Source organism: Trachurus japonicus, chromosome 7, assembly GCF_045865225.1.
Source record: "Trachurus japonicus isolate A0001 chromosome 7, Traja_1.0".
In the NCBI taxonomy this organism is placed as follows: domain Eukaryota; kingdom Metazoa; phylum Chordata; class Actinopteri; order Carangiformes; family Carangidae; genus Trachurus; species Trachurus japonicus.
In genome coordinates this window covers 6,942,961-6,966,360 of record NC_140913.1, presented here as the reverse complement: position 1 = coordinate 6,966,360, position 23,400 = coordinate 6,942,961, and the positions used below count along the sequence as shown (strand labels likewise).

The 23,400-nt window shown below is 45.2% G+C and overlaps 2 protein-coding genes across 3 annotated transcripts in view; both read right to left on the bottom strand.

Moving 5' to 3' along the window:
• Positions 1-1,818: 1,818 nt before the first annotated feature.
• Positions 1,819-10,747, bottom strand: LOC146984107 (glutamate receptor U1-like). Its single transcript, XM_085780985.1, has 10 exons — positions 10,509-10,747; positions 10,303-10,380; positions 8,556-8,587; positions 6,657-6,836; positions 5,454-5,677; positions 5,207-5,304; positions 4,182-4,399; positions 3,862-4,081; positions 2,370-2,620; positions 1,819-2,291 (listed from the first exon to the last, which is right to left on the bottom strand). Exons 2-10 carry the CDS (start codon positions 10,367-10,369, stop codon positions 2,193-2,195), a joined length of 1,389 nt encoding a protein of 462 aa, XP_085637111.1. The 5' UTR covers positions 10,370-10,380; positions 10,509-10,747; the 3' UTR covers positions 1,819-2,192.
• A 2,161-nt stretch (positions 10,748-12,908) lies between these two features.
• plch2a (phospholipase C, eta 2a) overlaps positions 12,909-23,400 on the bottom strand; it is a 193,463-nt gene continuing 182,971 nt past the window's right edge. The window contains exons 22-23 of one of the 2 annotated variants that reach the window (XM_085780982.1): positions 19,782-20,166; positions 12,909-15,745 (exon numbers count right to left, since the gene is read on the bottom strand). In XM_085780982.1, the coding sequence (XP_085637108.1) occupies positions 14,085-15,745; positions 19,782-20,166 (2,046 nt within the window). In that variant the 3' untranslated portion in view covers positions 12,909-14,084. The remainder of the gene's footprint in view (positions 15,746-19,781; positions 20,167-23,400) is intronic. The other variant, XM_085780983.1, reaches the window with a different exon arrangement.

Sequence of the window (23,400 nt, the reverse complement as noted above, 5' to 3'; positions counted from 1 at the left end):
TAGCTTAGTGCAGCTGTCAGGAGCTGCCTGCCACCAAATCAATACCGGTCTTTTTCTTCTCCACCTCTCTCCGTCTCTCCCCTGCCTCCACCCCCTGTCGTCTCAGCCTCAGCCGTCAGCTTCTCCTGCTGGTGCTAAATCAATGACTCCTGAAGCTGATTAGCAGGTTCAAGTGCAGGTCATTTCACACAACAGCACAGGACTGTTTTACCAATGAACACGCTCACAGTCACTGTAATGACTAGGTGTGTAACAGAGGTGAAGTTTTCCTTGTTTACCACCGTTCTGAAAAGTTCAGCTGCGTTTTTTTTCCCTCTTTTTTTTTCCTGAGAAGCTTCCTCTCCACACACCGAACAGACCGGCTGCTGCTGCCGACTGCTTCCTCAGCGTGGTCTTCCTCGGTGTGGCAGAGGGACCTTAAAGTCGGAGCGTCCGTATCTTCACTTATGTGACGCCTTTCCGAGTGAAATGGAAAATGCGAGTGGGGTTTAGTTACCAGAGGGATTTAAGTCAAATCCTTCAGATGTGATTGGATCAATGTGGCCGGGGCTTAGAGGAAACAGCAGAGCGAGAAAAGAGTTGCAAAGTGCAAGTTTTTCGAGAAAACATCACATTTTGCTGAAAGGTGACAAGTTTGCAAAGTTTGCCCCTTTGAGAGGAGAGTGGAGTGGAGCTGCAGAGGACTCACCTCCATCACCCCTGCTGTCAGAGCAGGAGGAGGTGAGGAGGCTGGATTACACCTCACTGGGCTGCATGTTTGGTTTTCAAGTGAATCAAATTCATCAGCTGAACTTCAAACGCACAACTCTGGCATGTGAACATACATGTATAGGTTTATGTCATTGTCAGAAATACTTTATGTGAAACACGTGAAAAGATGCTATTTGTTATTAAAAAATATTCTAGAAATGATTTCTGACTCGTAGTTAAAGAAGAAGAAGAAGAATAACTAATGCAGGATCTGCAGAAGGTACAGTAGCGTCCTTTTATTCATTACCGAGCTTTAGTGATGCAAACTGACTTTATATTAATCAAATTACCCCAAACAACCTGACATATGAACCTGTGGCCTTTGGGGCCCTTGAGGGCGGGACCCTGGCATTCTCCTGTTTTGCCTGGTTGTTAACTCGAGGTCGGAGCTCAGCTTTCATCTTATTCATTACAGCATCACTGGTGTCAGAAGTGAATGAGTTATAGCAGCATGACTGTGGCCTTTAGCTCACATATTGTGTTCACAAATATGATTAATTCAAGTCTAATGCTGAAGGAAAGCACATCTACTGTGAGTCTATATATATAAATATATACACAGTATGATCGGAGAAGCAACCGGGAAAAACCCCACTGAGCTCCACACCAATAGAAATCCAATAGCACCTCCAAGTGGTCACTTAGGTTCATAACAAGCTGTGAACAGAGGTGGCATTTACTGTAAAGAGCATAATGTTGATGATCGTTCAATATTGAAGTGATTCTGGTCCAGTCTGGAATATACAAGATATTCAAGAGATTCTTACATTTGGTAAATAATCTCTGCACAATATGTAAAGAAGTTGCATTAAAGTCAAATAAAACCCAATATCACATATCACAAATTTGCCTCAAGGTGCTTAAACATTTGAAACTACATATGTGTCCTTAGATCATTGGATCTGCAAAATTGAAACAGGGAGATAAAGAGTTGAAAAATACTCAACAGAGTGGACCTGCAACACTGGTGGGACACCTCACATTAATCAGTCATCCTAATGTTCATATGAAAATATTGATAAGCTTTTTGCTCTTTATTTCATTTCTGTAAAGTAGTTCACTTGCACATTTAGGATATTGAGGGATTTATTTGGAAAATACAAGAAAACACAAATTATTTGATGTCTATTGTAGGTCTAAGAGAGTGTGCATGTTAATCTGAAGTGGGACATCAATATCTGACAAGATACAACAACACTGAACTATAAACAAGTCAGAGTGGTTAGTATTTGCTGTGTGTAGCTCTATGTCCCTTGGTTTGTGGCCCTAAACTGTGTAGCGGCTAGTGGATAATGAGTTCTTCTGGAGGAGTACAAAACACACTAGATAACCACACAACACATGGCTGTCGCTACAGAAACAGTGGAAGCTGGTGTGGTTGGATGGAGCAGAACAGAGGCTCTTAGCTTATCTTATCAAAGGCTAATATGTAAACTTTCCCTTTAGGCTTTGCTCTTCTCAGAGCTGTCCTGCTCTGTGCTCTCCCCCCTGCTGCCAAACCTCTGGTTCAGTTCAGCTGTCAGCACCGAGCAGCACGACCTCTGTGGAGGACGAGTAGAAACAGTCAGAATCAAATTTGTTGCATTGTGTGTTCACACACTGTGAGACTTCCTTCTTACCTTGCCATCCTTAGCTTGGTTGTGGGCCCTTGACACGAGCTCCAGCAGGGCCAGCACCAGCCCGATGCTCAGTCCGAGGCCGAGGAGGAGGAAGAGGCCCCTCAGGTCGTTGGGCTGCAGGGCCTCTGAGGCCTGGTCCTCATTGTCCCCCATGCAGCTGCTGGCCCACCACTTGTCCCGCAGGTACGTTAGCTCACCAGATTCACTGAGCTGGAGGATGGCCACGGTTAGGTTCTTCACCAGCGGGGAACCTGGTGGTAAGACAGAGAGACTATTGAGCTTCTCTCTCCAAAACGATCCTTAAGGGGATAGTTCAACATTTTGGCAAATTCGCCTATTGCCATAATCCCTATAGTCATATGAGTAGGTTCATTACTTTTAATTATTGGTGCATGTTGTTTTGAGATCAGCGGGGGAAAGAGGTGTGAGCTGCTCAGTGAACACAATGGAAGTGAAACTCATCAAATACACAATCCAACAACTCCAAAAGCTCTCATGGAGAAGTTGTGACCTGCACATTCACCACGCTAAGAGATAATAATGTATAATTATGTAACATTACAACACATGAAGCAAATACTCGGAACTACTTGCGCTTTTGAAATCACTCCGCCTAGCAACCATATCTGGAATATAGTTCTGGCTACACATTTGCCTTGAAAACAACTCTGTCTCGTAATGTTACATTATTATTTCATAGCGCGGTGAATGTGCAGGTCACAACTTGTCCACAAGAGTGTTTTGGAGTTGTTGGATTGTATATTTAATGAGTTTGATGAGGGACAGGGGACCTGTACCATTCACCTCCATTGTGTTCACTGAGCAGTTCACGTCTCTGCCCCGCTGATCTCAAAACAACATGCACCGATAGTTAAAGGTAATGAATCTACCTCTATGACTATAGGCATTATGGCAATAGGCGAATTTGTCAAAATGTTGAAATATCCCTTTTTTTAAGTATATTTTTGGGCTTTTTCGCCTTGTATTTGATAGTACATAGTGATATAGACAGGAAAGGGGGAGTCAGAGAGAGGGGGAATGACATGCAGGAAAGGTCCGCCCGGCGCGGGATTCGAACAGGGGACGCCTGCGTTGAGGACTGTAGTCTCTACATGGGGCGGCCACTCTAACCACTGCGCCACGCACCGCCCCAGAACTATCCCTTTAAGAGTGTATGACCAACATCTGAAAAAAGAGTGAGCTGGAAAAAGTTTTAAATTTGACTGTTTTTATAAACTATATCTTACACATGAGCGAATATAACACTACAGTAATGCATAACTGTTAGGGAGGGATGTTTTCTATCAGGGCTGTGACTTGGACTGGGAGAGTCAGTGCTGGTGAAGAATAAAAACAACAGTTGACAACAGTAACTTCTATCAGCTTCCTCCTTCCTCTCTAAGAGCTGTAAGAGAGGGGGTTTCAAAGTGCATCACATTTCTAGTGGCGTCCAGGACAGGAGGAGACATCCTGACAGGGCTGCAGGACTCACCCTGACGTGCTGCAATGGCGTAAGCTCTCATAGCAATGACTTCCTGTGATCGGGTCAGTTTACAATAGTGAGCCACTGCCAGGTCCAAGGACACTGCTTCACCAATGAAAGCAAAGTTTCCCTCCTGGGTGCGGCGGACACCTTCCTCCATGTTGGACACAAAGCTCTTCTTACGCTCCATGTGCTGGTAGATGCGTCGGTACACGGCGTTGTTGGAGTTCTGTGCAAGAAAGGAATGAAAAATACAATTATTTATCTCAGAGACAGATGCGGCTAACTCTAATGACTATAAACATTTAGTTAGTCAGGAGCTGGTGTGCCTTAAAGAACTGCATGGTGGACCCGCCCTCCACTGTGCCGTAATCAATCACATCCTGGTTAGCGAGGTCTTCAAAGGTCTTAATGGAGACATGTTTGCTGTCGGAGTGCAGCATGGCATTGAAGTTGCCAAAGTAGCAGGCCAGCAACATTACAGCAAAGAGCCACCAGATGGCGCTGACCAGACGTCCAGACGGGGATTTAGGGTGAGGACCAGCACCTGAAAGGACACAGACAGGGGTTAATTAATAACACTGCCTTTAAAGCTAGAACCTTGCAGCAACTTAAAGGTCCCGTCTCGTACAGAGTAATGTTCTGTGTGTTTTTTTATTATTATCATAAATTATGTCTAGGTTCGATGTAAAGACTGTGAAAGTATTGGTGCACAGAGAAATGCACACAGTCTGTATTCATAAAGTCAGCCTAAAAAACAGCCGTCAGGACTCTTGTAACTTTGTGATGTCACAACAAAACAGTTGTGAGATCACAAAGTTACAGTCACTTCTGACTGGCTCATTGACCTGTTACTAGAGCTCCAGAGAGGAGCCTGAGAGAGGACATTGGAGACTACACTGAGAGGGCTTTTGGATGTTTAAACTACATGTATCATCAACATGATCAACGCTTCAAATAAAACACAGGGAAAGTGTAAAATATGGAACTTCAACACACAGACAACACAACAACAACTGAGGGTAGGCGGTAATACATGAGTGCAGCATGTTTCTTGAAGCATTGCATCATTGCTTATGTTTACTAAACAATGCTGTCGATGCTGTATTTACTCTATGACAATGGAAGGAAGTAAATGGTAGATATTTAATTGTAAAGTAGATTGTAGGGTTAGTTATAATGACCAATAGGACACTACAGTTTTCTTTCCTCTCCATTTGTACATTTTGCAGAGTTTCTCTCTGCAAAAGTTGGGCAGTGAAACGCTTGTCACACACTGTCCACGCCGTCCAGGCAGGCGGCAGCAGTGTGTATTTCAGTGACTGTGGCTGCGCTCTGCAGACTGCTGGCTCACCTTGCAGAGTGAGAGCTCCTGTGATGTACCAGAAGCTGTGCTGCAGTGTGAAGTTGTGCTCCTCTGAGTTCGGCTCGGCCCATTCACTGGGACTGATCCTGCAGGAGGAAACCAAAGATAGATACGCGTCTGATGGGAAACCTCTGCCAACATCACACAGTCTTCTACAATTTGTTATAGTAAGAAACATCAGGATGTGGAAACGTGTGTCCTCGCTGTTTGCAGGGGTGGGGGGTGTTGCACTCACCTGCCCACCAGGAAGATGCAGACACCTGACAGAAGGAACGCGATGAGGATGCCGACCCACATTTCGGTGGAGAAGGGTGCCAGCAGGCTGAAGGTGCTCTCCTCAGAGGCCAGGTCTTTGCGCAGGATGAAGCCGATCCCTGTTTGCATGAAGGGGGTGGTCATGTCCACATACTGCTCTCTGACTGCAGTGAGGGTCAGCGGAGCCACAGCCAGGTCGGCCTCCTAAGGGACATTACAGGCGAAGACTTTGATGGTCTGTTCACTAAATACTGAAGTCCAGTGGTCCTCAATCCACTCCAAGTCACGGCCCACTTAAAACTCTCTAAAATGCTGGCGACCAACATCTGACACCATAACAATACAAAAGCCAAATAAATAATCTCAGCATTGAACTGAACTGTACTGGACTGAAACAACTGTCTCAAAATGTTTTTGAAAAAAACCCAATTTTTATTATAATATAATATAATATAATATAATATAATATAATATAATATAATATAATATAATATTATATTATATTATATTATATTATATTATATTATATTATATTATATAATATTGTATAATATCATACTAGGATTATACTAGAGGATATTATATTATATTATACTAGAGAGGATGAAGACAAAGTTATAAATAACTCATGATTTATATCTAAAACAGTGAATGCTGTTATAACTGAATATATTATTAAAACTCAATGCATCATTACTTTGTTGTCATTATGGTTCTGTTTTCACCTGTGTGTGTTTGCCATCAGGATTACACAAAAAACATTTGTACCAATTTACAGATAACTTGGTGAAGGGGGTGGCAGTCAGCCAGGGACCAAACCATTCAATTTTGGGGGATTTTCATTTCAGAGGTCTGGTTCATGTTGTTTGACACTGGCCTTGGCGCAGGCCTGTGCTCTCTGAGTGCCCTGCTAGTATTATATCGTACAAATAATCTTAAGAATTGAAAGATGTCAATACTGAGTTGAGTTTAATGTACAGTATAAACTGAATATCTAAAAAATGTATTCAATGGGATCATTTTTGGTCCAACATGTCCAATGTGGATTTGCTTTAAGAATATGAATACTGAAATCAATAAATATACAGTATATTAAATATCCACAGACTTGTCATCTTTAAGTTGATCATATTACATCAGACATGTATGTGAGCAGTTTGGTGCTGCGTGGTCTCTGACTTACCCCTCTGATGACCTCACCAATCATGCCATTCCAGGTGCCGCTGGCGTCCAGGGCTCCGTAGCGGTTGTCCTTGACCAGGTGCAGTTTGTAGCTGAAGCCCAGCATCTTGGACAGCTCAGAGATCAGATCGATGCAATAACCTTCCAGCTCAGAGTCTTTTCTCATGGTGTACGGGTCTTGCTGAGGAAGCAGAACAAACCTCATAGTCAAATCAACTTCCTGCTTGACGTGAAAATCTAATAACTTAACTTTGTAGCTTTGAAGCTGTTCAATCTTTGACTCCTCGAAAGGAGAATCGCAGGATATGAAAGATTAATTAAAGATGATCCTACAGCTAAATTATATCACAAAAAATATAATAAATACAATGATATAATTCTGTCTTTTACTTTAGAAAAAGCTATAACCAGTTATACCTGATTTTATTTTCAAACAAGTGAAATTATTTAAATTTAAAGTGAAATTATTTAATTAAATTAATAATATAATAAATAATTAAAGGTAATTTCACTTTGAAATAAACAGTCATGACTCGACAAGGTATAGTCATCATGAGGACTTTTTTGTTTGTTTTACATTGTACAGCTTTGTTTAGTTTAGTTTAGTTGGTACAGTAGATGAGCTAGTGATACACTGATAGATGAGAGTTGTGTGTGAGTAGTGTGTGTTTAGGAATGTGTACCCTTTGTGCTTATTATTAGGATTTAAAAGTTTATCCACTAGGGGGCAGCTCAGGGCGTGAGATCTGTCAAGCAGAGGTGCAGCTTGTGCACAGTTCCTTTGACTGACTGAATACTGATGGAGACTCAGGCTGTTGGGGGCCCCCCAAGGGCTGTCAACTAAACTCAACAACAATCTCAAAGCGCAGCTCCCTCCCCCTCAAACAACCAATGAACACTTTGCAAGAGCATATCATGAGCAGATCTTACAATCATTTTCACATTCTTTATGTTTAGAGTTTTAAAAAATTCCACTTCAACCTACTTTAAAAGTTAATCATATACGAAGTTGATGAACACTGATTGGAACGGTCCCTGGAAACTGATTGTAAAATCACAATTGGCTCAAAAAGTTCAGAAAATATTGGTATTTAGATGAGAGCCAGTAAACACTGCATCAACATGTTCCTTCGTTGTTTGGTTTGTTCTGGATCTGCTTCTGATCTCACTTGATTCCCTGATTAACTGCCCCCATGTACTGAACCAAATCTGTTGAAGAAGTTGGCAGTAATCTCTGAAGACACACAACCAACACCCTGATGTATCAATGACTGCATGTGCAAATTAACAAGTTAAAGAGGAACTATGCAGGATTTGTGTCTTAACTCTGCCACATTTTTACCTTAATTAAACAGCTTTGGAGTAATTGTGATGGTTTGATAAATGGTTTAACTTGTTAGAGGGAGAAAGGAGGCTCTCTGACTTCCAAATGCGTGTCACTTATTGTGTCTCTTGGCTGAAAAACAACTAGATCTGGGCCACCGCCCCGGTGTCCCAGCTCTCGTCTCTGCCCACCGCGACACAAATGTGCCCCGTAACCTGTAATCACTTGTTTATGAAAGATTCATCTACACAAATATAAATGTCGTACTACTCGACGGCTTCCTTGTAAACAAATGCACATGGCCGAGAGGAGGGTTAGAAAAACAGCGGAAAAGCGACGGGACTTGCATAGTTCCTCTTTAACAACAAATTTTAAACCATGATGGTAGTTTTCAAATTAAAATCAATTTGAATTAAAAAAAAAAAAGTGTACGATATTATTTATTCCTGAGAGAGATAATGGCTGAGCTACAAAAGTCAGACCCTCTGGTGAGGAACAAAGACCCTGTTTCACAGCTGCATGAGGCTGCTGCCACCTTGGCATGCTGCTCCAGAGGCTAGCACAAAGACACAATACCTTTATAGTGGTGATGGATAACTCCTTGGCATCTAGAAAAGGAAAAAAACAACACAAGAAGCATAATAAATTCTGGATTCCTCTAATGAAGCGAGTCAACATAATCAAGCATCAGCACAAAGATGAGGGGATTTAGTCTGAGCCACTTCTTTGGCTGATTAGTGGTTTGGTTTTCATGTCTACAAGCTTATGTGCAGAGCGGCTTCTGAAAGCTTAATGAGGTATATTGTTGCTTTGACTCTCTGAGCTGCGGCAGTGAAGCCAAACAGCCACCGGGACAATGACCGTCTTGTTGCCGGTTGTTTTTCAGAAGATCTGAGAAAAGGGGAGGACACTTGTTTAGGGGTGGGGTGCAGTGGGTGGGTTTTGGGGGTGGGGGGGCTCCCCTTAAGGATGTGTTTTGCTGTTGTTTTTGAACTCCTCCCCACCCCACTTGTCCACACACCCACAGTTGCTGTAGCGGTGACCAATGGCATTCGCAGCATGACCAGCAGGCCCTAACATGCCCTGCCAGGGTCGATCAGGGGAGGGAGGGGGGACGAGCGGAGGTGCCAGGGGTGCAAGTTCCTCATAATTGCATGCAATAACAAAAGCCGGCCCGGTTGGGTCATATAAAGCCCATGACACCCCGTCAGCCTCCCCCTAGAGAAGATGGCAGGACCTATGATCTGCGGAGATGCCTGTCAGTTCACCGCCTGCCTGCAGAGTCCTCCCCCAACATGGTTAATTGATTTATCACAGTGCTTTCTGGACCGCAGCAAGGCGGTAGCCCCTCCACTGGTGAGAAATGGGACGCTGCCATAGAGGATGATGCCCCTTCTGTGCTTTGATAGGACTCCAGCCGTCCAGCAGGGCCGGCGGGGGGCAGGGGGGGGGGAGAAAAGAGTCAAGTGTGAGGAATGATTTGGGAGCGAGACCCCGCCTCGTAGGTCAGCCAGAGACCGCTGGCTCAGAGCTGAGTGTTAACAGCAGACAGTGCACAGAGGCCGGGCTGCTCGGGAGGAGGAGAGGATCTGATTGGTGGATGGATGGAGCTTTTCAGAATGTGAGCTGGTAAAAATATCTCACATAAACACAATCAAGGTTTGAAAAAATATAAATGTGCAGCTTGTATCAGGACACAAACTCCACATTGACACTAGATGTAGAAGAGATGCTGAGCGCTCCTTTTTGAAGGGGTGCTGGGCTGAGATCATCACACCCCTCCCTCCTATTTTTACTTATTTGGACATTCATAAATATAAGAGCCTATGTGAGGAAAGACCTCAAGTCTGTTGTTGTGGCCTCACAGGACGGAGCAGACCATCTATCATTTCCTCTCAGGACCAATTCACAGGTTGATTATGCTAATTTCAGATACTGCACTAGAATCAGGCTTCTCTCTCTGAAGGTTGAAGTTGTTTTTTTTTGTTTTTGCCAACACAGCAGCCATGCTTCCAAGAATTTTTTTTTTGCAGAACTAAGATAGCAAAAGGAAAAACACAGAGGCTGCACAGAGTGAGCCTGTTTCTTCTGATATTCTATTTTTTTTGGACAACATTCATTTTTGATATCTCTTTGACACACACAACCGTGAATAATGAGCATGTGGCAGAGTTTTAATCTGTCACTTTAAGTCTCAGTGCAGCAGGTAGCAGCTAATAAATAAAGACTACACTGTGCAACCAAAACATCAATCGGGACAAACCATCACCTCGTTGCACCATGTGCTGCAATGTCAGCGTGTGTGTGTGTGTGTCTGTCTCACCTGCACTGACCACCCACACAGTCACAGCTGCCACACAGACGACCAAAAGAGTGCAGGCGCCTCTCATCTTGCCACGACCTGAAAATGACACTGATTAATGCATTTTTGTAAAAAAAAACAAAAAACAAAAAAACATCTGATATCCTTCATCCAAGAGCACATAACAATTCCAAAAAAAAAAGGTATATACGTACGAGTTTTCTTACCTTCGTTGTGTTGCAGTGAAGAATAAAATCTAGGAGCAGTGACTCCAAGAACTTCTCAACAAGTGTTGCACAAGACCAGTGGGGTGTGTTGTTGTGTGCAGCAGAACGTAGTGGAGCTTTATATGGGGGAGAGCACAGGGAGGGAGGAGATTAGGATCTCAAAGGGAGAATAAATCTGTGATGTGGGATCGAGGTTTAGAGTCTGAGGAGAGATGATATCAAATCGCTGGATCCAGATGTATTTTAGTGTTGAATGATTCCAACTCCTACATAAACAAGAATGACAAACCATGGTCTTCCTCTTCTGTCCATCATCCACTTGAAGAAACAAGACCTGATGAAGAATGAACTACACTGAACCAAAGTTATTGTTCTGGACCTCTGGAGGACATGTTGTCTGTTACATAATAGGTTATTAAGGGAGGTGGAGGGTTGATAGCTGGGGTGGGGTGGATGCACTGACCTTACAGATGGATCGGAGGTCCCAGGGAGACAGAGGAGGAGGTCATGCTTTGGAGCGCAATTCCTCCCTTTGCTGACAAACCCTGAGGGGATTCTCAGGACAAGCTCAGTCTCTCCTAGAATAGTTAATGTTATTCTCATGATGACATTATACAGTTGGAGCAACACATCTGGCTTCTGTTCTATCTCCTCATCAAAAATATATTGTATATTACAGAAGTAGTGTCTACAAAAGCCTGTTTGTTTCTATTGTTTTTTTCAGCATAAATCTACAAACTAAATTGATTTATCTTCACAAAAACAGGCAGTGATTGAAAGGAGAAAGGACAAACTGAATCACTCCGTGAGACAAAAACATTCTCTCAGGCCTGAAGTGCTAGACAGGGCTCGGCGGTTTCAGTTGAGAGGCCAAGCCGTGCCAGATTGTCTGGATAAATAGGGCTTTAAAAAGGGACTCGGTGGTTTTCTTGGAATCCTAATGAAGCCGTCTTTTGTGTTTGTGTGCTGACCGAAGTGCAGAAGAGTCTGTGGCGCTAAAATGAGCATGTCGTGCTTCACAAACTCTTACAGAGCTGAGGAAGAGGCCTGGCAGTGTCTGACAGCTCGCCAGAGGTGGCTGTCAGCTTTGGAAACCACAGACTTAACAATGGACAAACCTTTGACTGACAAATCAGCGGCCATAGAGGGAGCTGCATGGATCCTCAGATCTGGGTCTGGTTTTCGAGGCCCCAAGGACTTTGAGGTTTAGGTCAATTTGACCCAGTTGTTGTCAAGAGTTTATTTCAGAAATTATTATGTTGATGATTATTGTTCCAGTGGTTTTTAAAAGATCTGCATAAACCCATTACTGATGTTGTCAGTCCATTAGGTTTCAATGGACAGTTTGTGTGCCATGCTGTTTGAAAGGTCTGATACTGTATTTTATACTTTTCCAGTAATTTCTCCATCAGATGCATGTGTATGCATTGTAGATTTAAAGGTCCTATGTTGTAGAAAGTGACATTTCCACGCCCTGATTATAAAGCAGGTCTAGGTTCTGGATGAAGACTGTGAAACTAGTGCTCATATCATAGTGCTATCAGTCGAAAGGGAACAACTCTATTCTGAAACTGAGCCTTAAGATGAGCCGTTGGGACTTATGTAACTTGGTGATGTCACAACAAAACAGTCACAGCTCTCAGCCATGCCCCAAACCCCGCCCACCAGGACTGACCACCCAACCTTGCAGGATTTGGACTGTTTATTGAGGACCAGGCATGGCTGAGGGGTTGTGGCTGCTTTGTTATGACATCACAAAGTTACATAATCCTGACAGCACATTTTAAGGCTCAGTCTCTGAAAACAGTTTTCCTCACTGGACTGAACACTTTGATACCCTTAAAATATATAGTACCTAGACCTGCTTTATCAACCAAAAAGCAAAGGATGGTCCCACATTGTATGAAGTAAGATCACTTCATACAATATGGGACCTTTAAAAGAGGTCCAGTATTGTCAAGAAATAAATTCAGGGGAAGTCACTGCAGTACATGGTGCCACATGTTAAGTTCTTAGAAAGACTAAGTAAATAGTTCCATAGCCTAAAAATCTTGGATAGCGAGCAATATTGAAAAGATGTTTTTCTCTCCTTTAATGACTAGTTGAGGTTGTCGTCTTTGTTCTGGAACATTCTCCCTTCCTGCGGGGGGTCTGTTTTTTTTCTTTCTTTTCTTCCAAGAGAGGTTGAGAGAGGTGATGGCTGGTAAACACAGACCCAAGCGGAGTCCATAATTAGAGCAGCAAGCAGACCCTGCCAAAACCAAGGCCAGAGGCTTTTACATGTCAGCTTGTATAAGGCTCAGTTTAACTGCTCTGTTAATGACTGCTCTTTGTCTGTGAACTGAAGCAGCTGTTGATAGATTAGGAGCAAATGAAATAAATGAGCTGTGAAACTTTCAATCATATTCAGTTGAGATTTATTCAGGTCATAATTACACATTGTTTGAATTAAATATCATCCCTAAAACTTTGCACAAAGAACTGGCATGGCAGTGCAAACAATACAGCAGGTCGACAAATAAACGTGCTTCCATACAGATCATTTCCATCTTGTTTCAGTATTACAGACTGATGTGAACACGGGGTTTCAGACATGATGCTCTTGTGACCATCAGACAATCCGAAAAAAAAATGAATTTAGGATTTTAACAAATCTTCATTAAAAAAAGTCTTTGTAAAATAAAGCACAGCCTTAGAATAAACGTTACAGTGCATAAAAGACATGCAGTCAACTAAAAAAAAAAGGGCTAAACTTGGTACAGAGGAGTCTACCACAGCTTTATAGTACAGGTTCTCAGTGCTGTGACATGCCACAGGTCCAGGAGGTTCGCAAAATATTGGCAGCTTGGTCAAATTACAATGTAACTACTACACAAGGAATACTAAAAAATGAAGAGCTTTTGTTCTGCATTTCCTTTTTTTTTTTCAAAGACACAACAGACGAGCCTCAAACTGTACATTACCTTCAATGTGATACCATGCCAGTATTTTTTTGAAATATTGCAAGTGGATGGACGGGCTGATAATAACGCTTTGACATTAAGTGTTCATTTTAGATAAAGTACATCATTACAGTTCAAGTAAATAAAAAGAATGAATCGTTTAAAATCTCGTCCTCTAGTTGTGATCTATTGCTACTGTCTGCTCATGTAAAGTAAAAAAAAAAAATCTCAAACATGAGAGTAGATCACAGTCAACATAAACAGCCATATAAAAACTCCTGGTTATTTTTCACTAATACATTCTGGCAATGATCTGACATTTGGTGCAAACAGATGACAGTGCTGCAGTGGTTGCTTTATAAGAAGCTTGAAGACAAGGTTGTCTGAATGCACAGGTTAGAAAATGGGTCTTGCACAAGCTCAAGATGAAGAGGTGATTGTTCATGGGACAGTTTTCTGTGACTTGTTGTAGCTGCTGAATTAATCTGGATTATGAACCAGTTTCCTGTGAGAAATTCTGCAAGATATGTAACTTTTTTTCTAAAAAAAGATTCCTACTTGAGATAAAACTGGACTTTATTCCAAACAAGTTTCTAGCTGTGTCTCTCACGCTCAGTTCCAAGTCAGCCAGTTCTTAGAGCTTGAGCATGAAAAAGACTTCACTGTTTTCAGGGTCTGGGGAGGACTGGGACTGTCTGGGAGAGGGGGATCCGAGGGGGGCGAGCTGACTCAGCAGGTCCAGGCTGGAGCAGGGACTGCGTGCCACACAGCACGCCCCTTCGGGGTTTCCCCGCTCTTCAATGGGGCTAGCGCTACTTCCCCTGCTAATGCTACCACCAAGGCTAAAGCTTGCACTTCTGCCCTGGGCCAGACCCTGGAGCCTCTGCCGCTCCTGGGCCTGTTTGGCCCTGTTTGCGATGTACCGCACTCTGCTCTGGCTCCTGGAGGACGTCCTCCGCACCAGGGTCTCGTCCACGGACTCTTCCTGCGACTCTCTGCGCCTGTTTTCTGGGGCAAAGTCTCTGGCGGTGAGCGGCTCCACGTCAGTTAGCTTCCGGAGCTGCTCCGTCAGGTTGCTGGGCGGCTGGGACTTGTGCGGGCCGCCCCTGCGCTGCTGCTCCCTGGTCGGCCTCACGATGAAGCTGCGGCTGATGCTGCGGTACTTGCTGTCAAAGTTGCAGGAGATGTCATCAGAGGTCAGATCCCCCAGGCTTTTGGACATGGAAGCCGTGGCTGCTGGGGATTTAGCCGCTGGCGACGGCCTGCTGGCCGCCGACTGCTTGAGCCCTTCGATGTAGAGCCGACTCCAGGTGTGCCTCCTCTGAGTCAGCCTGCTGGGCGAGTCCACTGAGGCCGCCTGGGGGGGCTGCAGGGGGCGGGGCTTGAGCTCGTCGTCGGGGCTGGAGCCTTGCTGGAGGTTGGGGTTGGACTTGCTCTTGCTGACCCGCAAGGTGTCGTAGGAGACCAGCGCCGAGTGGCGGCAGTTGACCCAGGGGGGGTTGCTGGCCGAGGGCAGACTGCTGAGGCTCTTCCTGGCCAGGTTGGGCAGGGACAGGTCGATGACGGTGTCGCTGGACGAGATGCTAGAGGAGGAGGACATGCTGTCTCGGTGGCTGGCCGGCTCCAGCTTGCTCCAAAGCCGGTCGTTCATGGTGGCGTCGGTGCAGACCTCGGGCACGGCCGACTGGGCCTGTCCAGCTGAGGCTGCGGCCGCCCGGACGTGGCCCTCGCTTTTTGTTCGTCTTACCGGTGCGTGTGATGCCAGATTGCCAAAAAGAGCCCTCCTGGCGTGGGCTGTGTGAGCTGCAGGGGCTGTAGGGGTGCGAGTAGACCCTGCCGTGGGGGGAGGCTCTGCTCTGTGGTCAGACTTGAACTCTGCCGGATCAGTTTTCTTCTCCGTTGGAGTTTCTTGGTTTGCCCTCTGGTTCGCGGAATTTTCCTTGACTGAATGAGTGCCTCTGGTGGTCGGGGTGTCTCGGCTGCACTGTGACGGCGCAGTTTTGTCAGCAGGGTTCGTCAGGGGGGTTGACGCGGTTCTAGAAAGGTTTGGAGGTTTCTTGGGATCTCCACTCATCTTGATGGGACTGTCCACCACCCCGTTTGAGGGGCAAGTCAACGGGGAGTCTGCGTTTATTGCTGTGGATGGTGAGTGCAGTGGTGTGGATGAGGAGTGATGTGAGAACAGTCTCTCTTCTGGAGCGGGGACGGAGCCGGTGAAACGAGTGTTCCTGACGTCTTCAGAGCTCAGCACAGTGGATGGAGGAGGGGGAGCTGGTCTCTGCACTGTGGAACAGTCTGTAGAGGGAACAACAACAGAAGAAACTCATCATCATCGGTGGTCACTGAAAGCTTTTTGGCAGTGAAGTGGTAGCTGCTTGAAAACGCATACCTAACTGTGGTATTGTTAGTGGTGGATGGTGTGTGAACATCACCTGAGGTTCTACATTTATTGGTGAAGCTTGTAAATAATTATTCCAGTTAATTAGAATGTAAGCTTATTTTTTTCTATGACTGCATGGTCTCTATGTGCTATTGTACACGTCATTTGTTCTCTCTTGTGAAAAGGATAACAATCTTAAAGTATAATATCTTTTGGCTTTTGCCTTTAATCGATAGTGTAGTAGTAGATACAGACAGGAAATGTCTGGAGACAGAGAGAGGGGGATTGATAGGCAGCAAAGGGCCGCCCGAGTCGGGATTCGATACGGGGCCGGTCAGACTTACAGAATAAATAGGGATAACATCAATAAAGTATGTGTGTGTGTGTGTGTGTGTGTGTGTGTATACACTGTATATATATGTTATGTGTGTGTGTATATATATATATATATATATGTGTATGTGTGTATACGTGTATACACACACACAACTATACACACACACACACACACACACACACACACACACACACACACACACACACACACACACACACACACACACACACAAATATATATGTGTATGTATGTATGTATGTATATATATATATATATATATACACACACACACACACACAAACATAACTTAACGCTTTATGCTGCTAGCTGTAAAGCTAATTGCCCCTAGGGGATAATAAAGATATCCTTGATCCTTGAATATGCTATACAAAACGGTTGATTTCAGTCTCATAATGAATCATAGGGGAATTCTGGACACAACATGTTAGTAATGAATCACAGTGCCTCTTCTATTCCCTTACAAAAGCCAAGTACGCTTGCACCTTGGCAGATTGCTCTCGTAACGGTGCAGTGTTTCAGATTGAAGAATCAATTCATTTTTGGTTCATTATGAAACCGTTCAACTGAAAAGTGAGACTCGACATTTCAGTACAGTATCTATTTGTATTTGATTTCAAGTTGAATGTGCAACTGCTGAAACGCTTACAGACTGAACTGTGAGGCTTTAGCTGTATCGTATCACATTTACCCTTTAACACTCAGAACAGAGTCCGAGTCATAACACGGTGAAAGTGATTCTGTGCAGACCGTCAGACTTTCATGAACTGTGTGCTTTCCACTTCCCCACAGTGAACGTCTCTGCCCCGACCTGCAGCTCTATTCACTGATGTGAACGGACAAAGCTGCATGGTGCTCTCATTATTTCCACTGTTGTCACCTTGAGTTAGTGCATTTCAGGAATATGTGAAAAAAAATAAAGGAGAACATGGATTTAAAGCCCAACGCTCCCCCACAGGTGACATATGGGTCATGAGAGAAACAGGCTGGTGAGACAGAAGCCCCTTTTACACAGAGATCCTGTTATACGGCCTGTTAAAAGGAGCCGTCGTTATGCTGCCCCTGCTTCTTGGACCCCCACCCATCCCTCCTCTGTGTAAAAGGGGCTAGAGAGACTGATGGGTGAGGTGAAGGTGGAGGTGTGAAGGATGTAGTAAAAGGTTTTTGTTCATGCATTGAACAGTTTACCTGGCTCTGGTCATCCCCTCAATTCTGCACTAGGAACAGAGAATGCATGCAAAAGGGACAGAGAGGAAAAAAGGAGTTTAGCAAAACTGGAGAGAAGAGGGTGAACGGAGGTAAGGAAACAGTTTACAGGGCAGAGAAAGCATCGTATCCATCTCCAAATCACCAAAAGACACAGCATCCGATTTACACTGAAATGAAAGACAAAGAGGTGAAGCTGCTGACAGGGATTCATCACATGACTTACCACCAAGTACACTATCTGCCAGCATCATATGACTAACAGATGTCAGCTATTATTGTAAGGAGGCAAGAAAACTTCAACTCAACTCCCTGCACACACTTGATTGTCCCCGCGGGATTCATTTTGATGGTAAAAAAACACTAATGGTCATCACATGATGGAGAGAGGCTGGAGAGGAGGGGGTCGGTGTGGAGCAGCTGCTGTTCAACGGGAACTTCCCCTAAAATCTGTCATGTGAGGGAGGAGGAGGAGGAGGAGGAGGAGGAGGGGTCGTCACCTGGACGCACCGCTGACGTCAGAGCCTTGTGTACTGCCAGAGCTCAGCCAGTAGTTGTAGGTCATGGAGGTTTAACACTGGAAGTGATGTATGGATACCTGAGTGGAGCTGTGATGGTGGATTGGACTACACTGTACTGTTCGTTTCTCTGTTTTCAAATGCTAATTTATTGAGTAAGTCAATAAGAGAACCTTAAAATCTAGGTTAGTTAAAGAGGAAAGTATGCAAGTCTGGTCGCTTTTCCTCTGTTTTGCTAACCCTCCTGCTGGCCATGTGCATGTGTTTACAACGAAGCTGGCGAAAAATCAATACATGGAGCTGTGGATAACATTATATAACATATACAATGTTACAACGTGTATTCGTGTAGTCTTAACTGTCATAAACAAAAGATTGCGGGTTCGCGGTGTGCAGAGACGAGAGCTGGGACACCGGGGTGGCGGTCAGTACTACACAAGTCATGTAGTTAACTATCACAATTACTCCAGAGCTTTTTAATTAGGGTAAAAATGTAGTATAGCCGCGGAAATAATCCTGCGTATTAACAGACGACAACCGAAACAATGTCAGAGCTCTAGGCTGTACTGTACACACACTCCTAATACTAGACCGAAGTTGGTGCCGTCATTTGGTTTAGTTTCGACCAGTGTTTGTTAACAGGAGGGATGGCTATCTGCAGGCTGGTGAAGTGGAGTAAACAAGGGGATCCTACACTATAGTTCACTCATTTTAGGTTAAAACTTACCACTTTGTTCATCTGCCCAGCAGGTGGGTTGAGTCAGGTTCAGTATTTTTAGGCAAAGAGAAGAAAAATTGTAATCAATTAATGGAATTAAATGTTAAAACTTAAAATTGAACTCTTCTCTAAGTTGGGATTTGGTTTGTCTACAAACTATCAGGGACACACAGGATGTTAAGGTGCTAGTCGGCTACCAGGAAGTCCACAGTGGGTGCGCTACAGCCACGACACAGCAGCTACTGTGTTACTGCGAGGGGGCTGCCTCAGGTATATCTTACCGGCAAAGAACATGGGGGACTTATGGCGCAGCTCTTCCATTTTCTGAGCAAACAGGGCGTTCATCTCGCGCTGCAGCGTGCCGACAGCCCTCTTGCGGCTGTCAAGGACAGAACATGGAGGAAGCATGGGAGGCGACTCCAGGCTGCTCAGACTGTGGAGGCTGTCGCAGCTGCTGCTGTCGCTGAGCGACAGACCTCCTGGGGCGTTGCCGTTTGTGAATGGGGTAAATGTTGAGCCGCAAACAGCCCCGTAGTTCGGGGGTGTGGCCTGCTGCCAACGGAGGTTGGACCTGCAGTCTGGTGTGAGGCTTGGGGCTGGTGTTACAGTGTTGGCGGAGAGTCTACGGGGAACGCTGCAGGACCGAGGGTTCCTCTGTGATGATTGAGGCTGAGGTCGGACGTGTTGGGTACCGAGAGTTTGCCTGGCTTTGGACCTGTGGAAGGGGTTAGGCTGACGGAGAGCCTGGGGCGAATGCTGAAACTGGGCCTCTGAGCAGGACTTGAGCTTGGGATGAGACTGCTGTGAGTCTGGCTGTGCAGTGAGGGGCTGGGGCTTGGCTACAGGCTCTGGCTGAACTTGTCTCTTTGTTGAGGAGGAGCGATTACTCTTCTCCTGTCTCTCTCCAGCTGCCATTTCAGACTTGCATTCCTGACTTTCCTCAACCTGACCCTTTCTGTCAGCCTCTGGGCTCCCCTTGGAGCCAATCACACATGTCATGCAGTTGGAGGACATCCCCACCTTGCCCGAGCTGCTAAGCGCGACTCGGGCAAACACCCCCGGCTTCATCTCCGGCGGATCGTGAAAGCGGGGCCGACTGGCCCGTTTCAGAGGCTCACTCATGGGTCGTCGCTTGGCGAAAAGTGGACTCTTACCTTTACCCTCCTCAGGGTGAAAAGCCCCATTGGTGTCAGGACGGTCCCAGGGCCCCTTGGCTTGGTGGGATTCCGCCAGCGAATCCCTGGAGTGGTGTTGTGGTGGTGTGGACTGGTGAGAGGTGGCAGCAGACGCCTTGTCCCTGTCTTCAGACTCTCGCTCCTCACTAGCACCCTCTGAACTGTAGTCTTTGGTGTCAATGGTGATCTCTGGGTAGCCCTTCTTGATTTTGGGCTGGCTTTTGGTGGGTGCACTAGCAGTGCGGCGCAGGAGGTGGGCACCAAACGGGTGCTTACGGCTGTGCTGTGCAGCAGCATGGCTGTCCAGGGAAGCCTGCTTTGGGTTTCTGTGAAACAGCCCTTTTATGCCGCTGACCGCTCTGGCCTGACAAGAACACAAGAAAACACAATTGTCAAACACACAATGGCTCTTAAAACAAGGCACAACTAATAAATAGCACAGTGTTCATGCAAGAGAAATATTTCTCATAGACACTGGACACAAGTTTTTGTACAGTGAGCATGCTTCAAAAACAATAAACTAATTCCATCAATAAACCTAGGAGCCTTCCTGTAACACCACCTGCGAATGATCACTTGGGGTTTAGTGTGATGATCATTCTGCTGTAATCCATGCTGAAGCTTTGAATTCCATCTGGATTCAAAGTGTTTGCCTCTACATCTGTAGCTATACAGCAGCTGTCGCACCAGCAGTTACATATTAGTCAGGCGAACGTGCATGTAACTACCCGTCAACGTTCAACGCACAGAGCACTAAACACAGGATGTCACGATACCAGAACTGTGGTACCTGTAACACCACTGAAGTCTAGATACCACATTCAATTCCACTGCAAAACACAGAAAACAACAGGAGCTGCAGCACTCCATATAGTCACTGTACAGGAGCAGTTTAAACTGCCTGGTAATGACAGTAGCCTGGTAAAGGTAGAGTCTGGAGTGTTGTTCGTTGCAGTTTGTAAACAAAACATTCAAACTGGGCCCTTCCTCTTGGACTCAACTGTGTAGCCTTCTACCCCTGACAGCAAGCAGCAGTTGTCAGGACCACAAAGGAAAGGAAATACAGTCTGAGTGAAGCGCTGGAGCCGCGGGCCGACACCCGCGCGTCACCAACACCGGGAGCCTCCAGAGTGTAACGAGTAGGAGAGCCATTGTGGTGAGCTGGGAAGAGGGTGTTAGCGGCGGATGCTAACCGCGACCATTAGCCGAAGTTAGCATCGAGCTAGCTCACCACAGCCCTCATACTTGTTACCAGTCGAGGCTTTAGTTGTTGGTGACGGACGGGTATCGGTCCGCGGCTCCAGTGCTTCACTCAGATTGTTTTTCTTTCTGTGCGTTCACACCGAAACCGTGGGCTGCGTCGCAGCGGCTGTAAGTCATTCATTTTCAATAGAGGCTGGTGTCGACAGGCGTCGGGAACGTCAGCAGTGGCGTGTCGCATTGCGAGCGTCAAACTGAAGTTAAGAGAAGTTCAACTTCATGTAAATGAGGAGTGCCGCCGCAGCCGCTGCAGCCGCCGCCGCTGCAGCCGCTGCAGCCGCCGCCGCTGCAGCCGCTGCAGCCGCTGCAGCAGCCTCAGTAGCCTCAGTAGCCAATTGCAGACCGGGTTTCTCACACCGGGAGAAATTGAGAGAGCCTTAGTGGACACATCTTCTGCGCTGCTTGGAAGTCCCGCTCCTTTGGCCGCTGGCAGCTAGAGCTGGCAGGCGGTGAGATGCCAGTGAACACAGCCTTGAGAGCCACTGCTGACACTTTCGGTGTGAACGGACCATTTTTCTTTGCGGTCCTGAATGCTGTTGCTGAGAGAGAGAGAGACATGCTAGCACTCTCTAATATACGGGACAGCTAGTGGGGCTAGCAGCCACGAGCCCTCCTACTCTGCTGGACGTACTCTCTCACTCTCCAGCCAGAAACGTCCCCGTACACAACAAAACAAAGCAAAAGACCAAAAAACAGGCAGGGGGCGGGGGCACTGCAGACACGGCCCCCACCACACAGGACTAGAAGCCCATAGGTGATGATTAAGACGGATTTCATTTGTATAAGTCTAGCGTTTATTTTTGGACAAAAAACTCCAGACTCAACCTTTAATGTTGTGAGCTATTGCTATGTTAGCCTATACAATTTGTATAGTAATGTGTATATAATGTTAGCTAAAACCGTGCTCACGTCACGTGCTGCACACTACATTTGCCACTGTCATTCCTCATACTGCTGTTTTTGTTTACTTCACCTTCAACACCTATGGTTCTGTAGAAAAACAAGTACCACCACATTTTCTGAATTTTGCATGGACTCCGTTCTTGTGACATCCCTAGTGGGAACTGAACATTTTCAGTGTTGTCCCTGTTGGTTGGACAACTACAAGACTGCAGTAATGGGTTACAAGTAGGGTGCACTGAGGCTTTCAGAGGGTGTGTAGATCTGGCTTCATACTAATTATTTCTTATGTAGAACCAGTATAAACAGGTAATATTCAGATTACACAGACATTGTAATGCTGAATGGACCTTTGCTGTGTGTTTAGGTTCTGCATGATATAAAAAAAAAAGTCACTACAAATGGGGCAGAAATGATACACACAACGATGAGGGTTACATTCAGACAACAACACTGATGACTGTTAAACCCACTTTGACAGAAATGTTAAATGGAGCTTTAGTGGGAAAAGGCGTCATGTTTTTGTATCACCTATAACCAATGCTGTTATTTGTTTAGAACAATGTGAAAGAAGTAGATCCAAATCGTGGTGACTGGCTGAACATCTGTCAAAAGCAAAGTAACAGCGCAGACAAAAAGACAAGACGAAAAGGAAAAGAGTCTCTGGCTGAGTGGAAAAAAAGAGAAAATGTGGGCTGAACTGCACATGATGATTATTGATTAAGCTGCCAGGCAGTGAAGCTCAGTAAATCATGTTCTGCAGCTTGAGCTGCCATCGTCCTGTGACACCTCCAACCTTGAAGCAGATCCACACAAATTTGGGAAATGTTTTTGTTTGGAGTTTTACCCAGAGGCTGATGGGAAACTCAGTATTCTTCTTATTATACCTTAGTTCAATGAGCACTTAGATGAGTTCAGTGAAGTTTAGCCTAACTGGAAGCTCCTAAACATGTTTCAACATCCTGAATATCTTTGACAAATAGCCTACTGTACAAATGAATGCAAGAGTTGTTACAGTATTCTCAATTTACATGTTGGACCAGGAAACTGATGATCTCCATATCAAGAGCCACACAGCTGGAGATACAAATGGGGTCAGAAGTCTTGGGTTTTTGGGGCCATTTCCAAACAAATATCCATTATCCATGAGCTGCTTCATCTCTAGCTACAGTGGACATTGCCAGGCTGAAAAAAAAAAACAGTTGCTTTAAAAAGTATTTAAATTTTCCCAAATAAAGTCAAAAGACACAAAGGCTGTATATCTAGGCAGTGCAGTACACTGAAAAACGCCTGAGCTAAGAGAAAAATGCCCTCTGCAAAAATAAGCAGCACTGGCAGAGTCCCTGACTTCCGTCTCTCTCTGGCTCTTTAACAGAGCAGGCTGATGACATTGGATCTACTTGGGGAGTCAATGAAGATGCAGGTTAAGTTGAGCCAT

Bases quoted from the DNA above. Each gene is read 5' to 3' on its own strand.
- LOC146984107 (XM_085780985.1), bottom strand. From the start codon at position 10,369: ATGAGAGGCGCCTGCACTCTTTTGGTCGTCTGTGTGGCAGCTGTGACT. The intron at 4,400-5,206 runs GTGAGCCAGCAG...GTGTCCTTTCAG, and splicing joins AGGAGCTCTCACTCTGCAAG to GTGCTGGTCCTCACCCTAAA. The intron at 2,292-2,369 runs GTAAGAAGGAAG...CGTCCTCCACAG, and splicing joins ACCAAGCTAAGGATGGCAAG to AGGTCGTGCTGCTCGGTGCT.